The following is a 27,498-nucleotide window of genomic DNA, read 5'->3' as shown; positions in this document are numbered from 1 at the left end:
GCCCAGATTAATGAGGGATCAGTAGCCAGTGCAATACAGAGCTATTAGCATTAAAAAAAAAAAAAAAAAGGAAAAGAAAAGAAAAAAGAAAGAAAAAAAAAGAGAGAGGAGATAGAGGAGAGAGAAATGAAAAAAAGCCCTTGAACACAGTAATTCAGACAACAGCTTGCTGAGGACAGCATGGCCTGGGATTCCATTCCATGCCATGGTCACATACCCCAGGCCAGCCTGTTTGGAAAGATTATGGATCTCCTGAGTGCTCACCCACAGTCCCAAGCACCAGGATGAGCCCAAGGGCTGGTGCCACGTTGACAGGATGGGGACAAACAGTCACCCAGGGCAGGTTGGAGGGAGGATTGACCCACACTCACTTTTGCTCTGTCCATGCTGTTCCCCACTGTGCTGGAGGCCTGGGGACACCAACAAGAGCCATTCACACTCCAGCACAGAACATACAGATGTGCCCTCATTCCTGTCCTTGACTGCAGACTGGTGACACTGCCTTTCAGTGCTCAGCACAGCAGAAGTTAAGGAAGCTTTCCCTCCTTCCAAGATACCTACCCTGCTTCCCCCAGCCCACACTGCCAGGGTGCCCCAGCAATAAAAAAGATGACTCTGTTCTGTTCCCTCGTGGGCTCTGCTCCTGGTCTGGTGTGACCAGGTAGCAATTATTTGTGAACAAGGTGACGCACAGGCAGGTCTGAAGCCCAGGTGGCCATTGGAAGTGGATGGGTCAGGGAGGAAACAAAACCCCAACCCTCCCAGCCCTGGCAGCTGGGATGGGGGTTGGTGTGTGTTGAAAGGAGGTGGAGGTGGATTAGATGCGTCTTTCTCTGCATCCCACATGAAAATGTGTTTGCTGACTTCCCTGTGGAGGCACTGGCTCTGCTTTCCATTCCTTGACACCTCCTGCTTTTCAGCGCAGCTCCCATTGTGGGAAGGGTGTGCTCCATGGGCAATATGGGGATGGGGGCTGGCACCCCTCAGTCCCATGGCAGGGATGCACCACCTCTGTGCATGCCAGGACAGAAACCACGCACCTGTCCCAGGTGCTGTATCAAGCCTGGATTCGTCTGCCATCCCCAAAATAAAAGGAGCACCAGGGCTATCGTAGGGTGAAGCTGATGTGCTCACACAGCCTATGCTACTCACAGCATGCATGGGAATATCGAAGGAAACCCCTCGTAAGAGCAGAGCTGGGTGTGCCATGCACCTGGCATCCTTGCAGCCTCCTCCTCTTCTGGGTGCTCCTCAAGTTGTCCTGGATGATAGGGGAAATGGGAAGTGCGATAGGGATAGGACACCCCAGTGGGCTTGATTTCACAGCCACTTTTCCCCACAATGAGCATCCAGATCCTGCTACTAGGCTGAAATGAGCTTTGCAGGGACTCAGTTACACAAGCAACTGCTGTTACATGTGCCTTCAGTCCCTGCGAGTGCAGGGGGATCCCAGCAGGCTCTCATCTGCCCTGGGGAACAAGCTAAACCAAAACTGTAATCCCCAAGCAAGCTGCTCCACTGCTGGAAATGCAGGAGGGTCACTGCAAACAGCCACTGCAGCCTGTGAAAAGATGTCACCATGTGGAAAAGAAATGTTTTGCTTTTTCCCTTTCAAAGCCACGTCTGGAGAGCAAACAGGTCTGACGCTCATTACTAACGAAGAAGCCCCCAGATACCTCCTCCTTCCACATCATCGCAGGAATCAACTAGGCTAACCACAGACAAAAATTTCTACCTGGACACTGGAGTAATTAAAAGGTTGGGAAAAGTGAATGGTCTCCTATTTTTCTCTGCCAGTCAGGTAGTGGAGGATCCAAGCAGGGTCTGAATTGTTCTCCCTGCTGTCAACCCCTCCTGAAAAGGCTGCTGTGGTGCTGGTGCACATAGCTCAGCCCTGCTGTGGGTCTGGGACGATGAGCTATGGCAGGGCTCCTCTTCAGCCAGGGCTGTGTCACACCAGATGCAGATGAACAGATCCCTCCCAACTCAAAATAAAGAACATCTTTGAAAGTAGGTCTGTAACTCCGCTAATAACAGGACTCTCCCTCCGGATGTGTTGGCCCCTCCAGCCAAGTGACAACTGGCAGAGCTCACTTTCGCTTGTGGCTGCAGGGAAGATGGGATATGGGATGCTGAGGGTGCTCAGCAACAGCCCTAACCCTGCCTAGCACTGACATACCTGCCCACACATGCATTCACCACACTGACACAGTGGTCTGGGGGTGAAAGCAACTTGTGCACTGGCATGGCAGGGCACAGGCACCTGCCTGGCGTGGTCTGCATGAGAGCAGGGAAAGCTGGGCTTGCTAGGACCTTCCTACCTGCCTGTGGCTGTGAACATGCAGGTGAATATAGGCACATGCTGCATGCATGAGTGCTCTGCTCGGTACTTTTAGGTCACTTGCAGTTTCCAAGTGGCCTGAGAGCACCCAGACAATACCAGCCATGGGTCCTGAGCCTCAGCTATGTCCCTGAGGCTCAGGGAAGGGTGGATGGGAAAGGTGATTTCTGAGTATTTCCCACCTCCATCCTCTTCTGAGACACCCTCTGCTCCAGCCCTGCCTGCCCCACACTGAGCTGAGAGCAAAACTATTACAGCCTCAACATTTTGCTCCCACCTATTAATTCAATCATTTTTCCTCTTCTTTTTTTAATCACTGACTTTGCAGCCAGGAGGGGAAGGGAGAGAAATGCCGCAATAAAAGCTACCAGGCGTGAAGCTGTAACCCAGCTCGCTCAGGGTGACCTCCCTGCCAAGGTTGCCTTGAGAGGAGGGGGAGCAGAGGAGAAGCAGCAGAGGCATGGGGGGGGATGCAAATGGGCACAAAGAAGCGCACCTGCCGCAAAGTGACATTGCCACCATGCCGGTGGGGATGCTGCTGTGCCAAGCAGTGGCACTAATTGCTTCCCTCTCCCTTGCCCATCACCAGCACAATATGTATTTGCTCACATTTTCAGATTATTTCAGGCTGCTGCAAGGCAGGAACTTCCACGGACAGCCTGTGAGATCCACCTGTTTGGCAAAAAAGTGTTGCTTTGCCCTGGAAATTGAGCTTGAGCCCTCCCTGGCAGCCACGTCTGACACTGAGTGAGGGGGGCCAGTCCGGTGGACAATGCTCTCCTCACACCAACAAGCCCAACACTAAATATTTGGCAATGCCCACAGACTTCCCACTCCTGTCCCCAAATCCCCATCATTTGCCCAGATCAGAGCAGGCACATATGTCTCCATTTTTTTTTCTTGCCCCAGCTCTTAAAATCCCATGACTGTGGGAGCACCTCTGCTTGCTTTTCCAAAGAAGGATGTTTCCAGGCTCTGCAAATGCTCACGAACGTGGCTCTAATGCTTCAAAAACAGAAGAGGAAGGAGAGAACCCAACCACATTATTAGCTTTAAATATCTCATGACCTTTTACTGCAAATCTCAAGATCTGAGGCGCAGCCCGCCTCACGGTTCGTTAACATTTCATGTTGTCAGCGCGGCCAATGGGTTCAATTAGACTTCGCGACGGCATCTGCAAATTGCTGGCAGCCCACGGGAGGAAATCCTCCCTCAGTCTGGCCACCAGCTCCGAAGCTGTGTAAGAAATACCTTCTTGAGCCTTGCCATATTCCCAGGATGTGCATCGAGCTGATCAGTGCTCAGCACACGTGACTGCCCTCCCAAAGCTGTGAAAAGGGGAGATCCTGCTCCAGAAAATGCTATGGGAGGGGAGCAAATTGGGTGCAAGACCTGCTCCGGGCTCCCCATAGATGCTCATAATGGTGTCTGGTCACCCGCCTGCATCTAGGGGTGAATGTGCAGATGTGCTTGTGGGGGGATCACAAGTGTGAGTGCGGCGATCGCTGCTGTTGTGAGTTAACTGAAAGAGCCTGTAAAACCAGAAACAGGCTATTAGCAATCCATTAGGAAAGGGTATCCAGTTCCAGCCTAGGTAAGCCATTAGAGGAACATCTGAAAGCATTGGGAGAGCTCGCTTGGGGCCAGGATGGGGCTATAAAACAGAAGAGGAAACCACGCTAATCTGGCTTGAATTACAAACTTAAAAGCGGGAGAAAAATAAAGGATACCCTAAACATTTAATGTTTTATATTTAGGAGACAGAAGGGGAGATTCTGCCAAAAGGAGGGAATAAAAAACCTGTTTAGGCTACAAATATCCATCTCTGTACTGGCACCAGAGAAACCACGAGCCCCTCTTCCAGAAAGGGAAGAGCATGACTTTAAAGTTGCTTGAGTTTCAGAGTGAGCTCAGTGCTGGTGGGGTGGAGGGGAGTCTTTGGCCACATGATGTGACATGAGGTGACATGGTGTGACATAGCTGTACCTCCAACAGCTACAAAATGCCTGTGCCCATGTTTGAGGAAGCTGCTGTGAGGTGGCACGATTGGGCACATGCTTCACTGCACGCCCATGTGAAAACTCATCATCATCCACGATAATAACTCCCAGGGGACATCACCGTAATTCCCAGAGCAAACTGCAACACGAGAGCTGCTAAGTGGCCTGAGCAGAAAGGCACTGCTGAGCAGGTGAAAGGGAGTGCAAATGGCATGCTGCGACTCAAACCCAATTTGCAAATCGCTGGGAAGGGTATAAGGGTATCCCCCAGCTCTGGGTCAGCCCCAGAGATTGCTTGATGAGGTGGGGTTCTTGGGCTAAGTATCACATGACTTTCTCTGGTGGGGGAAACTGCATTTATGGCTCCCTTGCACAGTGGCAGTCTCGATAAGATCCTCTGCTCCTGCCACGGACAGCTTCATCTTCTGGTGCCAAGCCCTGGCATTATTAAAATCCTGAAAGGAAGAGCCTGGAAGAAAGCAGACACTGATTGAATCAGGCCCTATGGTATTCGACAGCTCAACATCCATCTGATCCTATTAGTGCTCATTCAGTCCTGCCTGACGAGGTGCTGTGCATAAATCAGACCCTGCAAAGATAACGGGAGGTGGGGAGGTGAAAGGGGAGCTGCTTCTTCTGCCAAGAAACACCACATGTGAGCGGGCCCTGCATGGATATTCCTGTCTCTGGGCAGCCTCCTGTGCTTCTCTGTGGGTTTGCTCCTGCAGGATGCTGGGCTTCCCACAGGGCTGCCAAGGAGATGCTTAAAATCCACAGCTGATGCAGAGGTGGGCTGCCATGAGGAGGCAGGAACAGGGCTCAGCCTGGGGACTTCGGGCACACAGGGATGTGCCAGAACATGAGGCTACCCAGCTCCTCCTGACTGTTGGCAGGGACTTCTCCCCTCCCTGCTGAGCTCCCAGGCTGCCCCATTGTTAGCATGAAGGTTGTGTGGACATAAAAACTGAGGGCTTTTCTTTGCCAACAGCCAGTGGAGACAGGTAGAGCCAAGATGGGGGGCAGCTTGTGGCAGGAGAGCTACACCGTCATGAGAATTAAGACACCGCCATGCAAGCAAGGCATGTGTGACCACCTCATCCTCTCTCAGGGCACTTGTCCCTCTGAGGTGAGACCCAACACCACCACCGCAGGACAAGCCGGATGGTTGATCTAGGTTTGGCCCTCCCAAACCATGCCCTTCCCTCTTTTGTCTGGATTTGGGTGAACAGGTATACTCCACAAGATGACAAGAAGAAAGAAGTCAAGTAAAGAGTGCAGCGTGGTTTGGGCATGGTCCTAGCATGCTGACACTGGTGCAGTTCATTTTCGGGTGCAAATGCCTGCATTTGCAGGGTGCCCGGCTGGGCTAAGCAGGCTGAATGTGCCAAGGGGGTCTGGGACCAGAACAGCTACAGCTGCTCCAGCACTGCCATTCCCTGGTGTTTGGGAACTGATTGAATTAGGCTTCGCAAATAATTCATCTGATGAATAGTGGCAGTTTTCCTCAAATCATCTACAAATCAGATTTTTCATTATCCAGCCAGCAGGGCAGAGAGTCAGAAAACAAGGTTGGTACCTCACTTGCTTAATGCTTGCACTTGTTCACCAAGCAAATTATTCCCCAAACACTCTTCGCCATCCATCAGTGATAAGGAGCACATCACTTGCAAGGTGATTCTGATTAAAAGCAACACCCAGGAGAACTGCACCTTTTCGAAATGCTGGGAGATGAACCCTTCCCAGCTGTCCTTGCACCTACCAGGAGTGCTGGTATCTTGAGATCTCCCTGTACCTTAGGATATCTTTATATAGGAGAAATCAAGTTTTTACTACCCAAAAACTGCTTTTTCCAACTAGAGTGTCCTTGCCACCAGTATTGCCAACACCTCCATGTATTTCCCACCACCTCTGCCTGCCCAAGAGCACTGATGGACAAGCCACACCACCCCCTCAAGGCTCTGCAGAGAGGGGACTGTTGTGGCTTGACCCCACAAATATACTACCCAATACCCAGTGATGGAGGGACCTGCCACCCTGAGGGTGTTGAGGTAGGAGGACATCACATCTCACTGGTATCCCACTGTTTTTGGGTGCAAACCAGGGTAGTTGGCTGGACCAGGTTGTGGCAAGGTAAAAACATCGGCTTTTTCCACAGTTTCCCACCTTGAAAAAACTGATGTTGTCTTTGGCAATTCCCGTTAAATCTTCCCCTTTTTTGCACAGTTTCTACATTGTGGGAGCATTTCTCCCCCAAGTGAAAAAAAAAAGTACCTACAGAAAACTAAAATCCAAACTCCACCTTTGCCTTCTCATGCCTCAGAAGGCTCTGCAGATGCCCTCCCACTCCCAGGGGGGAAGCAAAGGGCAGAGAAACAATCAGGAATACCCTCTGATTTTCAAAGCCGTCAGCAAACACTGCAATTTGAAACATGACCCGCAGCACTGCTTCATCAAAAAACCCAACCAATGCAAAAGGAAGAAGTCACTGAGACACCAACACGTTGCAGAGACACGACCAAAGCCTCCCATCCCCTCCCACATTTCTCTCCCCAGGAAGAGCTGGCTGGAAGAAAATCTTGCTTGGCTCCCTGATGCAGGTGAGGTGCCCAGGGACCAGGTGCTGCCTCCTATTTGTCTTTCTTTTTTTTTTTTTTTTTTCAAAATGCTTTACCAAGCAAAGCACCTAATTGGTTTTGGACTGGCCCTGCTCAGCACAGAGGGGATGCTGGATGAGCCGTGGCAGTGTAGAAGCATCTCTCCTCGAGCAGCAGATTGCTTCTCTACACAAGTAGAACACACAAGCAGCACGCAGAGGTAAAAAAAAAAAAAGACAACAAAACCAACAAAAAAAGCCTGTTCGTTATCTTCCTGCAGTAACAAATGAAATCTGTCCTCCGGGCTGCCGAGGATTTCACTGACTACTTTTTTTTTTTAAAGAAACAAGAAATAAAAGTTAAAAATATGATAACATTGCAGCAATCACTCCATGACTGTGCTCTGAGTTACAGCGAGAGGTATTTTATCTCCAGTTCAAAATCTAAATGTGGCAGAGGCGCATTTAAATGTGGTGACATTTATACTTTAAATGCCTTTTACATCTCGTTGGCAAGTTTTATATAGAACATATGTATGGAAACTAGGTAGGGGCTGTGGATGAAAATGTGAAGCAGGGAGAGCCTGCAGAGCCATTTTTAGGCAGAGCGTGAGCTAAAAAAAAAAGATGGAGCAGAAGGGAAAAGGGACAAGAGAGGTTGCCTGGCCAGTAACTTTATAGATTTTTTGTCCCTGAACCTTGTTCACAGTGCAACTTATTCTCAGTCACCAGCTCCCCCTGCTCTGTCCCATCCCACACAGTGCAGCATCACTTACATGTTGCCACTGGTCCAGGATGAGAGGCCGATATCGCAGGAAGAACTTGAGTGGGAAAGATTCAGGGTCAGGCCAGGATGAGGGGTTTTGCCATGATACCTCCAATCTCCGAGGGTTATTCGGCACGGGTTTGGCCACCACACTCTCTGGAGGGTCTGGCTTTACTGGAAGAGAAGAAAAGAAGGTGGTTGGTAAAGCTTTGGATGTGGCATCCTCCCTTTATACCCCTTGCCATAGCTGGCTCAACTTTGCACCACATGTTTTCCAAGGAGAGCAGCCAACATGCAGAACATCCTTTTCCCAAACTAATTACATACAAATCACCTTTTCTTGTCCAGGTACATGGTATGGCTGTCCTGGCTCAAAATATCACCATTAAAAAGGTGCCAGTGCTGGCAGAAACTACCTGGCCAGGTCAAAGAACATCACTCCTGGACAGGGCTAATGGGGTCAGGGTGAGGAGCCCACCAAACCCAAATCCTGTACTTTCATTGCACCTGTTGATTTCTGAGAGTCTGACCCACATTCAAACCCTCTTACTTCAGAGTAATGTGGCAGAGTTTAGCCCTTGGGTTTAGGGCTGGGGTTTTGGGGATTCAAAGCACTGGCAGAACGTATTTGCTAAGGGGCAAGACCTGCCCTGGTCACTTTCTACTCCAGGTCTCTCTCTCTCTGCCCTACTGTACTTATGGGATACAGGGATTTTTCTTGCTACCTGACATGTATTTCAAGTGAATATTAATTGGCTGTGAGCTATGCAACATGCTTTGATGTTGCAGTTACTTTCAGAGTGCCAGAAGCACATCACAGACAGGCTGTGATGAACATCGCTGCCTGTTGCAGAGCAAGCTTTGCTCCTTGCCAAGGGTTTGATCAATTCCTGACAGATCAAATTCCCAATTGCAACAGCTAAGCTAAAAAAATTTGTGTACGCCCATGCTTCTCCTTTGCTCATAAGCCAGGGAGGAGCCGGACACAGGCAGCGGGGCACGCAGCTGTGCCAGAGGTGAAAGAGGGCTCTCTGTACACTCTAAGAATAGCAATGCACGTGAGTCCTCATGTCCTGGGAAGGCCCTTAATCCTGTTTTGAAGTCCACATGCAAGTGAATGGATCCCTCTTGGCCTGAAAATCTCTGGAATGAGTAATGGTTCCCTAGCTCTGACCACCTCAAGAAGCAGCCTGTGAAGATGCCAGCATCAAACTCCACTGCCAAGCATGAAGCAGGAACACTGGGATCATGGGGAGGCCCCCCTCTGCCTGGCAGAGCTCCTGCTCTGCACTCAGAGGTCTTATCCATGCTGACTGCAGGGTTCACCTGCTGTGGGTGGGAGGTGATGTTCACACAGGGGCTTTTCCTGCCCTGAGAGAGGAAGGAGGTGATGAGTGATCTGCTTCCTCGCTGGTCTGCCTGCCTGCCTGCTGCCTTCAGCCCTGCCCTGTGCAGGAAGGGCATCTTCCCCTTTGCTCAAATGGGACCACACACTGATGTGGGGCCAGTTTGCACCAAGTGGAATCAAGTGTGTGCTACTCACTGCCACCTGCTCCAGAATTATAGTGGCATCACAGCAACTCTCTCCAGGAAGACATCTTCCCTGTACCACCACTGCTTCCTCCTCTTATGAGAAACCAGCCTGAGATGCTTTCAAACACACTTTCTTGGCCATGGGGGACTGCTGAAACTAAGCCACAGCCCAACTACCTTGGTGGGACCTGTTTTGCCTGAGACATAGCCCACCAGCACCTCCCTAGCCTTCTTGCTCAGCCCTCTGGCACACACCCTGCTGCAGTCCTTTTTCACCATCATTTTCACCACCAGCCTGACACCACCCTCTCCTGCCTCCTGTCACAGCAGGTGCAAGGAGGGCTGGACATTTCTCCATCCCCACGGCACCTGGTGCTCAGAGGATGCTCCCAGAGGTTCAGGGAGTGGTGCCACCTCCCAGCTCCCATCGACCCCTCTCTGCGGCAGGACAGGACACAGTTTTCCATTTACAGCTTTAACCTCAGCAGGTTGGAGGTTAGGAAGAAATTCTATACAGAGCGGGCAATTAGGCATTGGAATGGGCTGCCCACGGAAGTGGTGGATTCTCCGTCACTGGAGCTTTTTAAGATGAGACTGGATGTGGTACATAGTGCCCTAGTCTAGTAACCGCAGCGGTAGTGGATAAAGGGTTGGACTTGATGATCTCAGAGGTCCTTTCCAACCCAGCTGATTCTGTGATTCTAGGAGGACTTGCTGGGGCTGTGCTGTGCTGAGCTACTCCAGATGGCTCTGCAATTCCTCTGCTCGCTTTGAATCCCAGGGCTTGGGCTGGACATCAGCTTCCATCGACAGGGACTTGGAGTCCAAACACATACGGAAAAGTATAAATCCAGCACTGGCTCAGCAGGCTTGGTTTGCAAACAAAAGTCTGTTTGGCTGAACGAATGCAGATGACTGTGAACTGAAGCTCCACAGTGAGGAAGCGCGAAGTAAAGTGCAGAGCTAGGGATGGACGTAATGGATACTCCCTGGGGAAACACAGGGAGTCTGGCCCTGGTTTTTAGTATGCCAGCCTGGAGGGATGCTTAAATTCAGTCATGCTGGGCAAGGCAAATGTGCTTGGGCAGCAATGAGAAATGCTACTGTGATGGTTGGAGGAAGTCAGAAAAAAGGGTGCCCTGATGCCGAGGTGGGAGTCACTGGCCCATTTTACAGGGATGTGACCATAGCCTTGCTCCCATGGGTTGGAGACTGTCCCTGGTGCACAGAGGAAGGCTGCCCTGGCTCCAAGCACATGTTCCTGGCTGCAACAAGCCTTCAAACAGCACTGTGGGTTAATGGGAAAACCAGCAGTCCCTGCTACCTCCCCATGTGTCCCTCCATTCATGTGACTCCTGCCCAGGCTAGAGCGCACAGCAGTACCAAATGTGCCATATCCCGCTTAAGAGGTGACGGCACCTCCAGCAACCTGTCCAGAGAGGACAGACCTATGCCTCCTAGTACAGACATCACTGTGCTCATCATGGGAAACACCTGGGCTAGTTCCATAGGGGCCAGTTGAGGAGCGAGGAGAGACAGGCTGTATCCAATTCCTATGTGACCTTGAAGGAGTCCTTTATCCCCTGCAGCCTCCTGGGTCTCTGCTCTGGAGACAGGGACAAGCACTCCTCCTTCCCCAGCCTTTGTCTGCCTTCATTCAGCCTGCACATGGTGAGGCAGGGGCTGTCTGGCTGTACATCAGCCAGCATAATAGAGCCCTGTCCTCACCGAGGGCCTGCAGGCAGTAACGTAATAAAAGCAGTGATAGTAATAATAATAATGGATGATGGGCATTAGGCTGAGTACTGGTTAAGCGGCTATAAAACCAGATGTAATATTATCCTGCAGAGCTGAGGGAGCATCATCAGACATTCCTGGGAAGGGGACTTGGCCAGGAGGCTACTCACAGCTCTTCCCACTTGGTTTTTGGCTGCCGTGTCCAAGTCAGGGTTTGGAGTGCAAGAAGAGCATCTGAGAGCAGCTTTTCCTTAAGGCACTGCACGCTGATGCTTAAACGTGAGTCTTTAGCTATCCACTGCCCCTGGCTGTTGTCAGACATGTCTCAAAATGAAGGTGGCAGTTCAGAAAGGCAGCCGAGACCCTGTGGCAGAGAGCAGCCCGTCGCCCAACCCATCTCTCCAACAAGTACTAAAATGGATCCCTTGCGGCCATTAAATATCCCCTGGCATTTTCCATGAGCAGAGGGATATTAAACTCCATGTCTTAGCCAAATGTCAGTCTAGGTAATTTAATTCTGCCTCCCTAAGTAGTATGAATTGAACTGACCTTCTGCTTAGGCAACTGTATATCCGTGTTCAAAGACTCCAAATTTCATACAGACATGGGCACGTTTGTGCTCGTGCAGCCTCTCCGAGATGCTGTGCATCTTCATCGCCACAAAGCTGGAGCTGGGACAATCAAATGACCTTCTCAAGGTCATGCAAGACATGGGCAGCAGATCTGGGGAAAGCACCCATGCCTGCAAGGCCCCACCCAAGGCTGCCTTCCTCCTTTTAATGCTGTGCATTTTCTGCTATTTTCCCCCAGGATCACGAGGATAAAGGTGCTGAGGCGGGATGCTGGTGTTGCTGTGTGGTGATGGTGTCCTGGCTTTCCTGGGGGATAGCAAAAACCAGCTATCTGGTGACTGGGCTGAAACACAAGTGAGGAAGGTTGGCTTGTGTCTTGAAGCACCACAGATGTTCTCCTGCTGTCCCAGCCGTCACAGAGGAGGCAGCCACTCCTGACACACCATCTCACTCCTCCTTGGTATCCGCCTCTGCCTCCAGGCCCTCTCCCATCCAGCCCCTTTCCCACCTCCTTCTGCCTGAAGCTGGAGCACTGATGTCTACAGGGTTTTGCAGAACCTCCTCACACTCACCTTTACTAATATCAATACCTTTGCAGGAGACATAATTATGAAAACAAATTCCAGAGGCAAGATGAGAAGCAAGGCAGTCCGGATCTCCTACCAACAGGAGATGGGGCCCAGGGGGCCAGAAAAGCTTTTCCAGTCATCATTGAAAATGACAATGCAGAGTGACCCTTTGCAGCTGGCTGCTAATAACCAGCACAGCACGACTGCCAGCAAGGCATGGGCTCAGGACAGCAAAAGAAAGTACCAGTCATTTTCCACTCAATTAGAGACCATCTTCCAAGCAGCTGGGGAAGGGATTTTCTGCTGTGGGCTCCCAGGAGGGAGCAAGGAGAGGGGAAGAAAAACCAAAGCAGGTCACTCCTTCCCAGGGGGCTTTTTGTGCTTGCCCAGGCTGAGTGGGTGGTCCAACCCAGCAGTGGGTCTGCTCCTGCCTCAGATGGTGCTGGGAGGGAGAGCTGCTTGTCCTGCACTGCTCTCGCCTTGGCTCTGGGTTGCTCCAGAGGGCATGAGATCAGGACTTCACGGCTGGAGTTCGACCTCCATGCAGAAGGTGTGACTCTTTTCTCTAAGCTAAGGGAAAAACAGAAGGCACACTCTGACAACCCCAGCCCACGGATTTTAGAAGAAGCATCACACAGGTGCTGGTTGACACTGTCTCTTCATTTTAGCGGGATGTGTGCAGATATTGCAACGTTCTCACTCAGCAGTTTTTCAACAAGCTGGGGCAGCGGCTTTGCTTTCCACTTCTTCATTTAGCAAAGGGAAACACAGAAAAATTTCCAAGAGGAGATCACCTGCTAATGCTAGTGGAGAACCCCAGAGAACCTACTCGGTGCTGCATCCATACCTCTAGCACCCACCATGCTGGAACACAGTACTGGATTGCAGCTGGAAGAGGCACTGAACCTTCTGCGAGGACAGCAGGCAACCTGGGGCAAAACTGTGGGGCAAAATGCACTAACACATTGCTCTTGTTTTAACTGGAAACACCAGGATGGCAAAGCTCCACTTGGGGTGGGTGGCTGCTGTTCAGAAGCAGATGAGTTCATCCTATAAGGACTCTGCTAAGCCTCCTGACTGCCTGCTTCAGCACTTTGTCACCATCCTGTCTATGCTACTTATCCATGGTGTTCGATCAAATCCTGAGGAGATTTTAAGGCCACTAGATACTGAATTGGTTTGGGAGAGGGCTGGTGGCGGGGTGCAGGACACGGCCCTTCCCATTAGCATCAGCCCATTACCCCTTTCCCAAGTGCCATCCCGGAGCATCTGCCAGGTAATGCTGGGTGGTCTCACCTCCCACTGCAAAGGCTGGGATGTGTCCAGGCACCCTGCACCTCTCCAGGCACTCTTGCAAGAGGCAGCCACAGTACACCCATGCTAAGGGCTGGCCTGGGGCAGTGCTGGCCCCTGCTCACCACTCCTCTGATCAGGGCTGAGTTCAAACTGCTGGGCTGAATCCGGCTTGTGCTAGTGCTGGGATGCCCGAGGCTTGCAGTTGGGTGTGCTTCCCAGGGGAGTTGCCCTTGTGTGCTGGATGGAGGACCAGATGTTTGGGAAGCCAGGCAGGGCATGGGTGGGATGCACATGTTACAAGAGGATGCCCTGAACTCCTACAGCAGGGAATGCAAGGAACTTGGAAAATGCAGATAAATTGCTGTCCTGGGCCCTGCAGGCTGGAGGTTACCTCCATTTTTAAGGAGTGTATCTTCCACAACAATTTCCATTTAAAGGCACCCAAGTGACTGAAACTCCACCACTTTCCCGCTAAGCTTCTTGTCTTATTATCAATGTTTCCAAAGCACCCTGCTCTGTGCAGAGCTGGCACTTGCTTCTTATTTGATATTTTCCAGGATTTGGAGCAGAAAGGGAAAATCTGGGGTACCAGTGGAGCTCCTCTTTTTGCATTCTGGTACTTCCAGCTTCTCTGCACTGGGATGTGTAGCACATCGAAGGCAAAGACCAACTGCTGGCTGCACTTCAACGATTCATTTATTTGTTTTTCTGGTCCAGTAATTGCCACATGTAACCAGCAAATTGTTTTTCAACGTATCCCTGAACTCTCTCCTATTTTTCCCGTTCTTTGAGGATGTACAGCACCAGCTGTAATCCGGCTTTGGCTGGTGGCAAAAGCTGCCTCTTTTGCTGTGTTTGGCACTCAGTTCCTCGGTTCATGTCTGTCCTTCACGGTCAGAGCATCATCTCCACCACAGGCCTGGACGTGGTTGGGAAGAATTCCTGTAGCACAGCCCAAGGCATGGACATCCCAGCTCCCAGGGCCTCCCACTCCCTGTCTCACACTGCACAGCTCCTGATGCCCTGATGGGCCAGTGAAGGGGTGCAAAAAGGGGAATAGGGTTTTCAGGAGCATATTAGGAAAGGGCTGGGGGAGGTTGACCATGGGAGAGCTTTATCCTGACTAATCATGGAGGGAAGTGAATGGGACATTTTAATTTCCCTTCCAATCCCAATTCCCATGACTGCTTCCAGCACAAACACCAAACCTCTCTTTTAGGGACACTCTGAGGGATAAGATGGGCAACACCACTTGGACCACACAATTTTCACAGCCCTCTGCCCTGGCACGTGGCAGCCAATTCCCCAGCCTCCCAAGCAGGCTGGAGCTTGGCAACACGGGCAATCTGTACCACTGGGGATGGGACCACACAGGGCACCAGGCCACTGATGTGACCAGCATGGGGACTGCTGAGGCCATCCTGCCTGGCTCCCCCAGGATGCTCAGGTGCCGGCATCAGTTATTAGTGGATACCAGCGTGACTCAGACCCCATCTCCATCTCATGCATGGATAGGCAGAGGCTCCACTTGGAGAGCCAGTCCATTCCCCATCCCGTCTCTCCAGTGGGCGATGCTGAGTGCAGAGCAAGCCAACCCCAACACCACCTTGGAGAGGCCAATTGTTGCTGTGGAAGTTACCTATGGCGAACTCGTCAAAGGTGAGAGTGGTGAAGTTTTTGCCCAGAGGATTCGTGACTGTCAGAGTCACCTTGTACTTCACCGTCGAGAAGAGCTGGAGGTATCTGATGTGACACCTATTTTTGGGAACTGCATCCTTCTCACAGACCATCTCCTTTGTGCCGTGTCTGGAAAGCAGAGGTGAGAAGAGCTGTTACCTATGGACGCATCCAAGCTGCTGGAGGAAGGAGGCAGAGTAAACATCTCTGTGTCCTCACTAAGCCCACAGCCCCCATGTACCAGCCCCTGCCACAGCCAAAGGGGCTGCATTTGTCCTGCCAGGGAGTTGGGCAGGCTCCTGTGTATGATGTTTTATCCTAAGCCTACACAGAGACTGCAGTAAATGTCCTCATTCTGGCTTCAAGGAAAAGATGGGACCCTGCTGGGGTTGGGGTTGGGTCTGCCTCTCCCACTAGAGGAAGAAGATAATGCATGGCACCAGCCTGTATAAGGGCTGTGCCAGAACTCAGGCACAGGGTGGGGAATGATGTCATGCAATGGCCTTTTCTAGCTGAGAGACACTGCTGGGGCACAGCCATAGCCAGACTACAGCAGGAAAGTGCATGGATGTGCCAAAGGTCTCAAAAAACATTAGGCACAACCTCCACTGCAGACAGCTGGTGCAGAGAGGATGTCTTGGGAGGCATGGAAAGGGGACCTGGGAGATGAGGACTTTCCTTGTCCCCTCTAGGGAAAACAAAACTTTCTTGGCACAATGCCCCAGCCCCAGGTTTGTATGTCCCTAAAACACCCTTCCCCAGGCCCATTTTTGGAACACTGATCCCATATGGTCAGCACAGGCCAGGCCCACTTCCCCATGACTTCGTGGCACTACTTGAGACCTGCTGCAGGCTGCAGGGGCTAAAACTCGCCCCATTGCACCCTCCCTTCCCAGACACTTACATAACGGAGATGTTGAATGTGTTGGGCATGTAGGTGGGCGTGGGCAGGTGCCAGCTGCAGTAGAAACCCTTCGGATAGTTGTTGGACCGGCACATCAGCACTGGCTCCCTCGGCGGGGCTGCCAGGGAAAGAGAAAGGTAATTACCTGCTGAGGAGGGGTTATCGCCAGGTTCCGAGCAAGGGAATGGCCCTACATTCCCAACTGCTGTCAGCTTGGGAGGGAGGAGTTTGCAATGGGAGCCTGATCTGTATTTATGGGCTGCTGGAAGCATTGGGGGGAAGAGGGGTCTTTGTCCCATGTATGGTGCCAAGGCCCCCCATGAGACCTTACTTTGGACTGAGCTGTGCACAGCAGCTCCCCTTCTCCCTGGGCAGCTCACCGCCTATAATGAGAGATGGAGTGACAGGGGGGGTTGGCAGGTACTGGGGGAAATTATCATTCAGGCTGCGACAGAGATGTTGCTGATGAGGAGGAGGTGCTGCTCTCTTGACCCCATTAAGCTACACTGCTCTCAGCTTTCCCTGCCACATCCCTGGGGAGCGATAAACTTGTTGAGGGATGATCCTCCAAAAGACTAGAGGGAGGATGAAGGACCACTGGCAAGATGACGAGCAACAACATGAAACCAGCAAAGAAAATTCAGCTCTGCAGGAGGATTAGCAGCGTTTATGCTTTTGGCATGGGGCAGAGCATCCCGTCGCAGGGCCCTGCCTCCCAGAGACAAGTGGAGACAGGATGAGAACGCCAGTGGGAGCAGCCTTCCTTTGGCCTCATCAGCTGGTGCAAGACATTAGAGTCAGAAGAGAATTTAAACCCAGCAAAGTGTTCACACTGCATTCGGCTTTCCTGGACATCCTACTCTTTGCCATAGCCCAGCCAGAGCTGCAGGAATCCTCTGAAAAATGCTGAAGGCCAGTGCAGACAGAGGATGAGATGTGATACCTTTCAGCTGATACATTTTGCCCTTGTTAAAAATTGTGACTGACCTGATGCTGAGGTAAACTCCTCTCAGTACTTGCAGAGCACTTGCATTGGTAAGGGCAGAGTTTGGCTGCAACTGCAGCACCTTGGCACAGTGCCTTGCCATAAAACACCATCCCTGGGCTGGATGTGGACCAGGTGTCTCTGCCCATGGCAGGGGGCTTGGAATGAGATGGCCTTCAAGGTCCCTTCCAACCCAGATCACTTTGTGCTTCCATGATTCTATGAAGTTGGTGCAGGGAAGCTGTGCACCAGCCTAACACTCCTCTGCCTGCTGGGCCAGAGGAGCAAAGGATGCAGGAGTTGGTGCCTTTGCTGGCCCAGAAGGAGGCCTAAAGCTGAAGCATCAACACAACATGGGACATTCCCACAGCCATGTCTTGCAATTCCCCAGTGTGTGTGCAGCCCTGCAGAGCTGCAGGTTTCTAGGAGGTCTCTTTGCCCCCATTTAGGCACAGCCCAGGTTTCGCTAGCATAACACCCTCAGGGACACATCCAGGACCACAGCAGGGCCCTGATGGGAAGCAGCAGACATCTGGAGAAGGCCAACCTAGCTGGTTTGCCATGAGCAGGGACTGGCAGGGCAGGATGCCTGGATCTTGGCTCAGCACTGCACGGCAGAGCTCGGGCTCAGGCAATAATGATGGCTTTTGCTAGAAAAGTTTTTTGGGGGGATGCAATGAGCTTCAACTGCAGCTGGAGTCTACAGAGTCTACTACAGTCTGCTGAGGGGAAACTGAGGGCGCAGGGCTTGCACACCTGCCAGCACCCCTGGGGCAGGGCTGAGAGGGAGCCAGCAGATGACAGAGAGAGCCAAGGGCAGCAGTGTCAGGGAGCAGGGAGAAGCAGAGGGAGTGGAGGGGGCCAGCAGGAGGGAAGGCTGTGCTGCTCCACTCCGCATGTTCCTCCTAATGGCTATTTCAGCCTTCAGCCGACAGACGAAGGCCAGAGTCTGGTTAATGAGCCTCCCAGTTAAATTATTCAAGCAGACCCTCCACAGCAAAACAGAGTGCCTAATCGCAAGACCAGAGATAAGGGCCTGATCCCTGGTACTGCTCTATCCTCGTCCTCCTCACAGGCTCCTTAACCCTTTCCCTGCCTCCCTGGGGAAGAGGGGTGCAAACGCAGCATTGCCCTTTGCAGGATGCAGTGGGGGCTCTGGAGGTGTTCCGGAGGGGTTGAAGGGGGTGCACGCAGTTTAGGGACAGCCTTTGGGGCCCAGGTGACCGCGTGGTGGCACTGTGGGCTAACAGCACCTGCCCGGCCCCCGGCAAACAGGGCTGGGGCTGGGAATACTACTTAGGGATGCTGGAGAAGCTGGGGACACTGGGGATGCTACCGTGGGCGTCTCGCCCCCTTGCTGCTAGTGCTCATCTGTCCTGCTCGGAACCGGGAGACATTGGGAAGCCAGGCAGAAGCAGCCGGGGCTTTGTTGAGCATCCCTGTAGTCCGGCAGGATCCAGCCCTACCTGCATGGCCCCAGATGCTGCACTGCTACTGCGCCACAATTAGTCCATCTGAGGATGATTTATCTCCATTGTCTCCAGTATTACCCCCGATATGCCTCTTTGTGATCTGTGCTAATTCGTCCACTGAGGAGGCTGAGGCAGGCTAGTGCCTCCAGGTTTGCTTTGCTGGGAGAAGGCGGGGGCTGACCAAACTGCCTCCTGCTTCCAGCCCCACTCTGCAGCAGCCTTTGAAATGCCACATTTTCACAGTCTTGAATGCCTTGAAAATTCATTCCTCTGCTTTAGGACTGGGGCCCCAAATGCAGCCTCAACTCTCTGTGTTCACAGCACACTCCACCTTTCATCTCTTAGCGCCTTTTAGCAAGCCAGGGGTGGAAGAGGAGGCTGGGTAAGGGGGACAAAACAACCCTTGCATCTCTGCCCTCCTGATGCAGAGTTCAAGGACAGATGCAGCTGAAGGGATGATGCTGCCCCAGCAGCTGTCTTGCCCCAGCTATCACCCACTCTTTCTGAGCAGACACAAGCTGTCTAACAAGGACAACCTCCTGCAACCTCCATCTCTACAAAGAGCCGTCAGACCCAGAGCCACAGGCATTTTGGGAGGGAGTTGTCATGCAACTACCCCATTTTCCACCTTGATGGGGAGTAAGTCCACACCATAGGAGAGTGCAGGGCCAGTGCAACGTGCTACCTGGAGCTGTGACCATGACAACATATAGGTGACCATGATCATGACTGGCAGGCGCCACAGAGGAGAGGGCTGCAAGCCCCTTCTCAGCTACCTTGGTGCATTGAGAGGGCTCTTTTTGCCCATTCTGTCTTCTCCAAGCTGGTGGCAGGGCCTTCATCTCCCTGTGGAAGGTGGTGTCTTGCAACCTTGTTCCCCTCCCCTCCCAGGAAAGGTACTCCCTGGCACAGCTTAGGCTGCCCATCAAAGGCTCTTAAAGACAGCAAATAAAATTGCAGGCTCCAATCGATCCGGCACTCTGTAATGCTGTCTTTGGAGGTGGGCCAGCCCATCAGGCCGACAGAAAGAGCAAGAAAGGCAGTGGAGCAAAACAAAGCCATCAAGGGAGCAGCATTAAAGGCTTTCTCTGCCCTGAGGCTTTGGGCACTGCTTTGGGGTGCGGGGTGTCCTGCTCCAACCTCCTTCATTCTCCCCAAAATGATGTCCAACTCTCAGCACCTGCCCCATGCCAAAAACAGCCCAAGTAACACATTGAGCCACTTGGGCAGTTCTCCCCAGGCTCCTGCACACAGCCTCCTTAATCCTGGCAAATATTTACTTCCCTGTTGCTTCATGGAGCTGCTGAACTCTGTAAGGGCAGAGCTCCTCTGCTTTTGCCACAAACAGTGCCTGCCCTCTCTAATCTGTCTATTAACCTCTAGCATGGCAGGAAGCCACTTCTCCCATGTGCTCTGCTGATGTCCTCTCTGGAAACCTGGCGTGTTTAATGCCTGGCTATGGCAGCTTCCCAGAGGTCTGGGCTGCAACCAGCCTTGTTGCAAAAGTTTAGGGTGAGGGGATGAAAGGCTGCACCAGAGCCAAGTGCATCTCACCTGGGCACGCTGAGCTCCAGCAAAATTTGGGACTGTGACAGGCAGCAAAACTTGGGCCCAGGGTCATCATCTCCGAAGACCCCACAAAAGACTGATGGCAGGGATGGAGTTGGCTTTCCAACCACACAGTGCCCCATGCTTTGCATCCCTTTAACCTCTGTCTCTCTGGCTTGTTGTAAATAGCTGTCACTTGACCACCTGCAGCACCCCTGCTCAGCTGGTAAGGGCATAACAAGTGGACCTTGAGGATGAAACAGCTCTCAATGCATCAGCACAGACAGAGATTTTTGTTTCCCTCCTGATCTCTAAAGCCCAGTTATCCTTGTACCCTGAGTCCCACTGTGCAGAGAAAAAGTGTGACCAATCCATTTTAAAAACCACTAAAAATGATCTACAAGAGCTTTTCCTAAGTCTGCTAGGTCATGAGATAATGGACATTAAAACCATGACATTTTTATATATAGAAAAGTTATTTTAGGTCACTTTTAGAGGTTTCTGAAATGGATCAGTTATAATTTTCCTCTCCTGCTGAGGGTTGAACGTACTAAAGATGCCTTGCTCCACAGGTGGAAGGATACAAAAAATAGTGCCAATAAAAGTTTTAAGAGGCCTCTCAAACACTTCTGAAGGAGGTATTTTTTTCTTGTGCACTCGGGGCACATTCAGGCGCTGGGCTGATGGGGGATAATGAGTCTATAGTGTGCTTTTGGGGTCACCTGCATAACTCATCAACTTGGTGTTGGACCAGCAAAGGCTCCAGAGTCTCTGGTAGCAGCATGTGCCTGTGCTGGAGGTACAGCTGTGACACAGCCTGCCTGCACATGGGCAGGATCCCCATGCTGCCCTGTGCGGGGGGATAATCCCAGAACCAATACTGTTTGCTGCCAGACTCGTGCTGTTTGCAGTCCTGGCCTCTCCCCAGTGCCCATGGCAGGACTTCTGCCCAATCTCTTCTCTGTGCCTCAAATACCCTCCATATCATCACCCATTGACTTTTCTGGCACCACAGCCATGACCTTGCAGTACTGATGAGAAAAAGGCAGAGGAGTGACCAAAAGCAAAGCTGCAGAGGCCAGAGGGCTAAACAGGGACCCAGCTGGGAGTGAGATGCCAGCACTGAGCACATGGGAAAATGTGCACAAGAGCAGCAGACTCCTCACTCTACACACACATCTACACAGATGCTTCTGTTATGCACATGCTGGCTGCAAGCACTATGTATTATTTATCTAACACTGCTTTTCTAAAATTGTTTGTGTACAGCAGGCTGGTAGGAAACAACAAAGACAACAATGATGAATAAATCATGTTTCTACTGCCAGGTGGATCAGGGGAGCATCCTTCTGCCATGCACCACCTGTGCCGGAGTGCAGCATGGCTGTGGCTGGGGACAGTGCCTTCTATCAAGCCAAATGTTTGGATACGGCTGTGTTTTGTTGCTGGTGAAAGGGATGAAGGTGAAGCTTTGATTTTGCTCTGAGTCCCCTTGCCCAGCTGTTCTTGGATAAGTGTGAGGATGAGAAGGGGTTCAAAGGACAGCAGCAGGGTGGTACATAGACAGATGATGCTCCCTGTGTTTTGGAAACATTATGTTCCCGGCCGTTGCTTCTCCAAGAAGGATAAAGCAGGGGTTTGGCTTTGGTTTGATGGTTTTGTTTGTTTGTTCTTTAATTAAAGAGGCAAAATTCATTTGAAAAAGAATTAGAGAACCCAGGGGTGCAGGGGCACACGGTGAGATGTGAGATTTATCCCTCACTGATCTCCTGGGTGACGTGGGCAAGTGATGGAGACAGGGTCTAGGGCTCTCCCTTTCAGTCCAAGCCACCCCAACCTTAGGAAGTGGACATTTTAAGGAAGACATTCTTCTCCCTTGAAATTAGACACTGAAGACATTTCCCTCTGGAGTGTGAGCCATCCCAGCTGAACACTAGAATTGTCCACATTCAGACAGCACCTGGCCCAGCCCTAACACATACGTGCTGAAGCACCTCCCTGGTAGCTCCTAGTAAGGGCCAGGAACAATTGCAGCTGTAGCCAAAGTCCCCTGACCCTGCTACCATCTAGGAGCCAGCTCTCCAGCCTCAAAGAGCAAGAATTTATTCCCCAGAAGGTGTTGGAGAAAAAGGTGGACTCAGCAAAAGATAAATTTCTAAAAGGCCCTGTTTTACACTGATTGGGGCTCATAAACCAAGCTATGGATTTTCTCATTTCCCTTGCAGAAAATTCAGTGAACATGGCAAGAGGCAACGCTGTAAATTTTTGGGCAGGGCATTACTCATTGAGAGGAATGTCCCACTTGTAAGTCCATGTAGCAGGGCAAGCTCCTAGTGTGATAACAGGCTCACTGGAGTTTGCTTCATCCCATGCTGGCAGCACAGCAGAGATGCTCTTCAACCTGACCACTCTCCAGCCTTCAGAAAATCAGTGAGCAAGCCTCACATCCCCAGTCTGTGAGAGGAAAGAGCAAAAGGAGAGGGGCTCTGAGAACTGTGGCTAGGGGTGGGTTGGACGCTGGCATGGCAGCTGTCTCTGGAGATGCTCCCCAAGATGTGGGATTTAGGCAGGAGAAGCCATCTGGCATCCTGCACCCATGACAGACACCCTTGTTCCCACTCCGTCCAGCAGCGCTGGTACTGGACAGCACTGCTGTCCAAAAGAAAATGTCCACGTGAGTCCTTGGAGATCCTGCCCAGCACACCAGCACCCCTAACCCTAACTGTGCTCCTGCAGTTGACTTTGTCCCCATGGAGCAGGATTCTGGGCTGGATGCCTTAGAGACTGATGTACAGCAGTGCTGCTGGGCACCTCCAGCCTTCACTTGGGACTGCATCACAGGGCAAAGTCCCTACTAATCCCCCTGTCCTCCACCAGAAACCAAAGAGCAGTTTTGTTCTGAAACAGTATTAAATATTGAACAAAACAAAACAAAAAAAGCAAATCTGTTATCTGGGATAATTGTGAGTAAATAAAACATTTAACCAAACCAAATGCAGCTGTTTCTACTTGGAGCCGGCACAACAGCAGGGAAGCCAGCTCAGCTACTCTGCATCCTCGTTACGGCAGCTGATTATTGTTTTGTGTATAACAGTAGCACCGCCAGTCCTCGAGTGGGGCCGGGGTTTGCGGTGCTTGGTGCGGCACCCCCGGGATGGGCGCACCGGGAAGGCGGGATGCAGCGGCACAGCAGCGCACCCGGCATGGGAGGTTCTTTGCAGCAGCGCTGGGGTTTGCTCTCCAGCCCGGGGAGTTCACGGCGAGGCCGGCTTTCCTCCCCCAACACCTCTGCGAGGGGATTTGCATGTAACATAAACCATTTCAGAGCCAGGTCACTGGTTCGCACATAGCCCCGGGCAGTAATGACCGAACGTCGTTACCGGCTGCTCCAGGATTGACTGTGCCGGGCCCCCGTCCAGCTCCCGGAGACCTGAGGAGCGGTGTGGGTGAGAGACTGTGCAGCAACCGAGGAGAGAGTGCCGGCAAACACAGCCCTGGGAGGCTCCAGGGATGGCGAGCGCATCCATGCCCACTGTTCAGGACCGCAGCATCCCAGGATGCCAGTCTGCCACGCTCACACAGCAGGGAAGGGGCTGAAGCCCCCTCATGGAGAGCAGGGAGCTGATGTGCTCTTGGCCTTCGCACATTCGTGGGGCTCTCTCTCCGCTGGGATTTGGAGAGGAGAGCTTGGTGTCACGGCAGCTCCCACCCAAATGCTGTGCCTGTCCCTTACAAAACGGCTAGGAAGCATGAAGGGCATGAATTACATGGGATTTTCCAGTCTCTGCCAAAATAATTTCTCCTTCCAGGGACCATTTTCTTCAACATGGGGCTGGATGCACTGTGCCAAAGCAAGGGGCAGGGGGAAAATGCTTCCTAGCAACACATAGCAGCTGCTCCTCACTGCAAGCAGCTTGTGGTCAGTGCACATGAGAGCACATCACAGCCCTGATCTCCAGGGAGAAGCATCTGCCTCCCTTGGTACTCCTTGATAAAAAGCAGAGCAGTCTGGTACCGCTCTGGTTTCTGCCGTGCCCCACTTCAGTCCACACCAGCTGTGAGCAACACGTAGTCCTGGAGCCCAAATTTGTGCAGATCCCTGGCAATCTTCTCCAGCAGCTCAGCTCTAAAAGCTGCCAGCCAGAGAGAGGTAACATCCCTGTCTGGCATGAGGGAGGGCAGTGCCTTCCTCATCTCGATTATGCATGGGGAATGCACTTAAACGTTCTTTGGCAGGTATTGGGGAGCCTGAGTTGTGGTGCCATGTCAGTCCCCTCCCTTCCTGCCTGCAGTGTGTGCGGAAGAGAACTCAGCATCCACTTAGCCCTTTTTTCCCAGCTTCAGGCACAAATTCCCTGCAAAATCTACACCACACAATACCCCTGCCCACTCCATCACCTTATTCAAAGGCAGCAAGAAAGCAATCCATCCTCTCTCCAGATGGATAAGACAGGGAAAATACCAGGTGTGATCAGACACAACTGGGACCATCAGCAGCCATGTATCCTCGGCAAAGCTGTCCCACCAGAACTCCTGGAAGTTGTATATTTATCCATGAGGAGCCTCTGGAGGGAAGCTATAAGCACTTTGTCATGTACTGAGTAACAAGCCAGCCACGAATATTACCAGCTATCACTCCCAGCGGGGGAGTGTGGGCTGCCTCTAACAGCCAGCAGCTCTCCAAAAATGCCTCCTGTCTCTTCATTCCTCTTGACATGCAGTCTGGATGCATCCCCTTCTCTGCCCTGCTCTTCCCCAGGTTGTTCTCTGCAACAGCCCAGTGAGGGAGGTACCTCCTAGCAGACATGTTTCTCACCCCATGGGGAAGGGAGACGAAGTAAGAGATTTTTGACTCTCTAGAGTAGATACAAGGATATTTTGGGACTTTTCTTCTCCTGCCTGATCGGAAAGAGGGGCTGATGTGAAGTAGTTAGTAAGCAGATGTACCCCCTATCCACTTTCTCTCTGCACTTATGCAAGAAAAGTTCTTTTCCTTCAGTATTTAAAACCACTCTCGCCTGTTTTCTCCCATGTTTTCCTAGAGGAAACACTGCAGGCTGTTCTCTCATCCCCTTACAAGGCAGACCCCTTGGTGCCCTTGAGCCTGTACCGACTGCTCAGCCTTAGGTTCAGTCGGGACAGAGAACGCGAAAGTGGAAATCTGTGTGAAGGTGTCTGCACAGGCAGTGAAGCCATTTGCTCATCCTGTGTTTGGCCATCCTGACTGCATTTGGGTTTGCTCATGCAGACTCAGCATCCCCTGGTCACTGACTCACATCCTTGGGGCTGTCCATCTGCCACCCATACTCTCCTGGTGAGATGCTGTGCTGCTTCGGGGCTGATCCACAGCCTGTGCCTGTCCCTCAGCCCCAGGGACTATGCTGGGAGTGTGGAAGAGCCCTGGTGGGGCTTCATGTCATTGTTACAGTCCTGCTGGGAAACCCCAACTGCAGGCACCTTGCAAAAACAGCTGGCCTGGAGCCAGAGGTCCCCTGAGAGAGATGCCAGAGCTGGCTGTAGAAAAATGACAAAAGACCCTCTTCCCGTGCTGTTGCCACCCCGAATACGTGCAAGTCCTCTCAGCAGTAGCTATCCTTTAGTATGTCCAGTGAAGCCACCCAGCCCACCCCACATGTGCCTCTGCATAATACATCCTGGAAAATCAAAGCACTGGACTATGGTGGGGATGGAGATGCGATGGACACCTCAGGGGATGGCTCTGGTTTGTGGTGCTATTCTGGTTGCTCAGGGATGATGCTAGCCCATTCATGACAGGCATACTGGAAGATGCCTAATTTATCATAGGAAGTGGGGTCTCCACACCAGTCCTCAGCTGCCAACTCTCTGGCTTTGAGAAAATATCAGTCAGGCATGTCACTTACAGTGGGAGTGCCGCCACCTCAAGCCTAAATCCTCCCTTGTGCTGGGGTGAAGGCAGGAAGAGCATCAGTCTCTGCAGCTCACCCAAAGTGTGTCGTTCAAGGGGATGAAACCCAGAGGAGTGTGACATTTCTGGATGCAGTGAGCTGGGATACCAGCTCAGCTAACACCACAGTTCAAGACCACTGCTCTCTTTATGAATGTCTGCTTTTTTATCCTCAGGCCTGAATCAGGCCCTGGCCTCATTCTTTTTTTAAGGCAATGGGGTCCTTAGGATGATGTAAGTCACACAGCTCCAGACTTCACTGCATTTGGAAGTAATAGCCACATCCTTAACTCAGGCGGCTTCAAGGGAGGTCCCATTATTCAGCCCATCAGTAAAGAAATGGAGCTAAAAAAAGCCCTTTTGCTTTATGAAAATGATACTCATCTTCCTCAAATCCTGGCTTGATGCTTAAATGCCCACAAGCAACAGTGGGCAAACCCCGGGGGACACTCATGACATGTGTGGCCAGGGCAGTTCCAGCAGCTCAAGGGGCTTGTGGAGCCACTTCCCACCCACATGAGAACCTGAAATTTGCAAAACAAAGTTTTGAAGCACAAACCAATCTAGTAACCCACAGCGATTGTTTTCACCTGGTCTAATCACCACCTTTGCAAGGTTGTTTTCATTTTCCTCCTTCCCTACTCCCCCCAGCTCCACTCCACAGCAAGCACCTCACTAAATTCCCTTAATCTTCCCTTTAGGTCATATGCTATCTTTTAATCCTTTAATCAATTTTTCTCTGGACTCCCTGTAATTTATAGGTGATCTTTTAACAATGAAACCCCAGAAGCAAACACACCATCCCTGAGTGCATCAGCACCGGATCAGTGGCAAGAGCAGCATCGTTCCAAGTCTGCCCTGACAGTGATAACCCGGATGCTCAGCACACCCTCTACCTCCTGATGGAGGAGAGCAGCTTGTCATGCATCCTCTGATTTGCCTTCAACAAAGAAGAAATAACAAGCACTTATTGTCATACAAAATATTGTTATCAATACTGTAATTATTTCCTAAGAAATGGTGGGAATCCCAGGCATGGGCATAGATCCTCAGGGTGGGCAACCCCACTGCACACACCAAGCACCACAGCTGGGAATGAGCTGTCAGCTGGAGAACCCCAATCCTCTTTTGAGCAGGATAAGGGGGCCAGGATGCTGAGATGAGCCCCACCCAGGTGATAGGGGCACTGCTGCTTTTTTGGGGAACACACCACACTGTGCATGCAGCAGCACTGCTCAGCATAGCGGGAGACCCTCCAGAGACCTGGAGCAGAGGGGAGAGAAGGGCACTGCGCCCAGATTCCCCACTGATAGGCTGGGACTCATTTCTGGCTGGGTTGTGGTCTCTGCAAGAGGCTCAGCACCAGATCAAGTAGTTTGGCAGTGAAGCACAGGGCTGCTCTTTCTTCCCCTCCCTTTTTCACCCCCTCCAAGGTCAAACAGTCCTGGACTCTCAATAAACTGTCACAAGGGCTCCAGGGGATTTTAGGAGGTATTTGCTAGGATTTCAGCAGACCTGATGCGTGACTTCACAGGCATGGGGGGGAAATACCCTAGAGCTTTGAAGGGAAACGTTATTA

The 27,498-nt window shown here is 51.7% G+C and overlaps 1 protein-coding gene across 4 annotated transcripts in view; it reads right to left on the bottom strand.

Moving 5' to 3' along the window:
* Positions 1-27,498, bottom strand: part of CNTFR (ciliary neurotrophic factor receptor) — a 201,870-nt gene that overhangs the window by 7,901 nt on the left and 166,471 nt on the right. For all 4 annotated transcript variants that reach the window (XM_027906219.1, XM_027906233.1, XM_027906241.1 and 1 more), the window contains 3 exons: positions 15,989-16,106; positions 15,047-15,213; positions 7,711-7,874 (listed from right to left, as the gene is read on the bottom strand). In XM_027906219.1, the coding sequence (XP_027762020.1) occupies positions 7,711-7,874; positions 15,047-15,213; positions 15,989-16,106 (449 nt within the window). The remainder of the gene's footprint in view (positions 1-7,710; positions 7,875-15,046; positions 15,214-15,988; positions 16,107-27,498) is intronic.

The sequence above is a fragment of the Empidonax traillii genome, unplaced genomic scaffold, assembly GCF_003031625.1.
Source record: "Empidonax traillii isolate 1590-97213 ecotype Southwest subspecies unplaced genomic scaffold, ASM303162v1 scaffold26:size2357266, whole genome shotgun sequence".
Classification (NCBI taxonomy): domain Eukaryota; kingdom Metazoa; phylum Chordata; class Aves; order Passeriformes; family Tyrannidae; genus Empidonax; species Empidonax traillii.
Note: the sequence above shows the minus strand (reverse complement) of the source record. Positions and strands in the feature narration are given on the sequence as shown.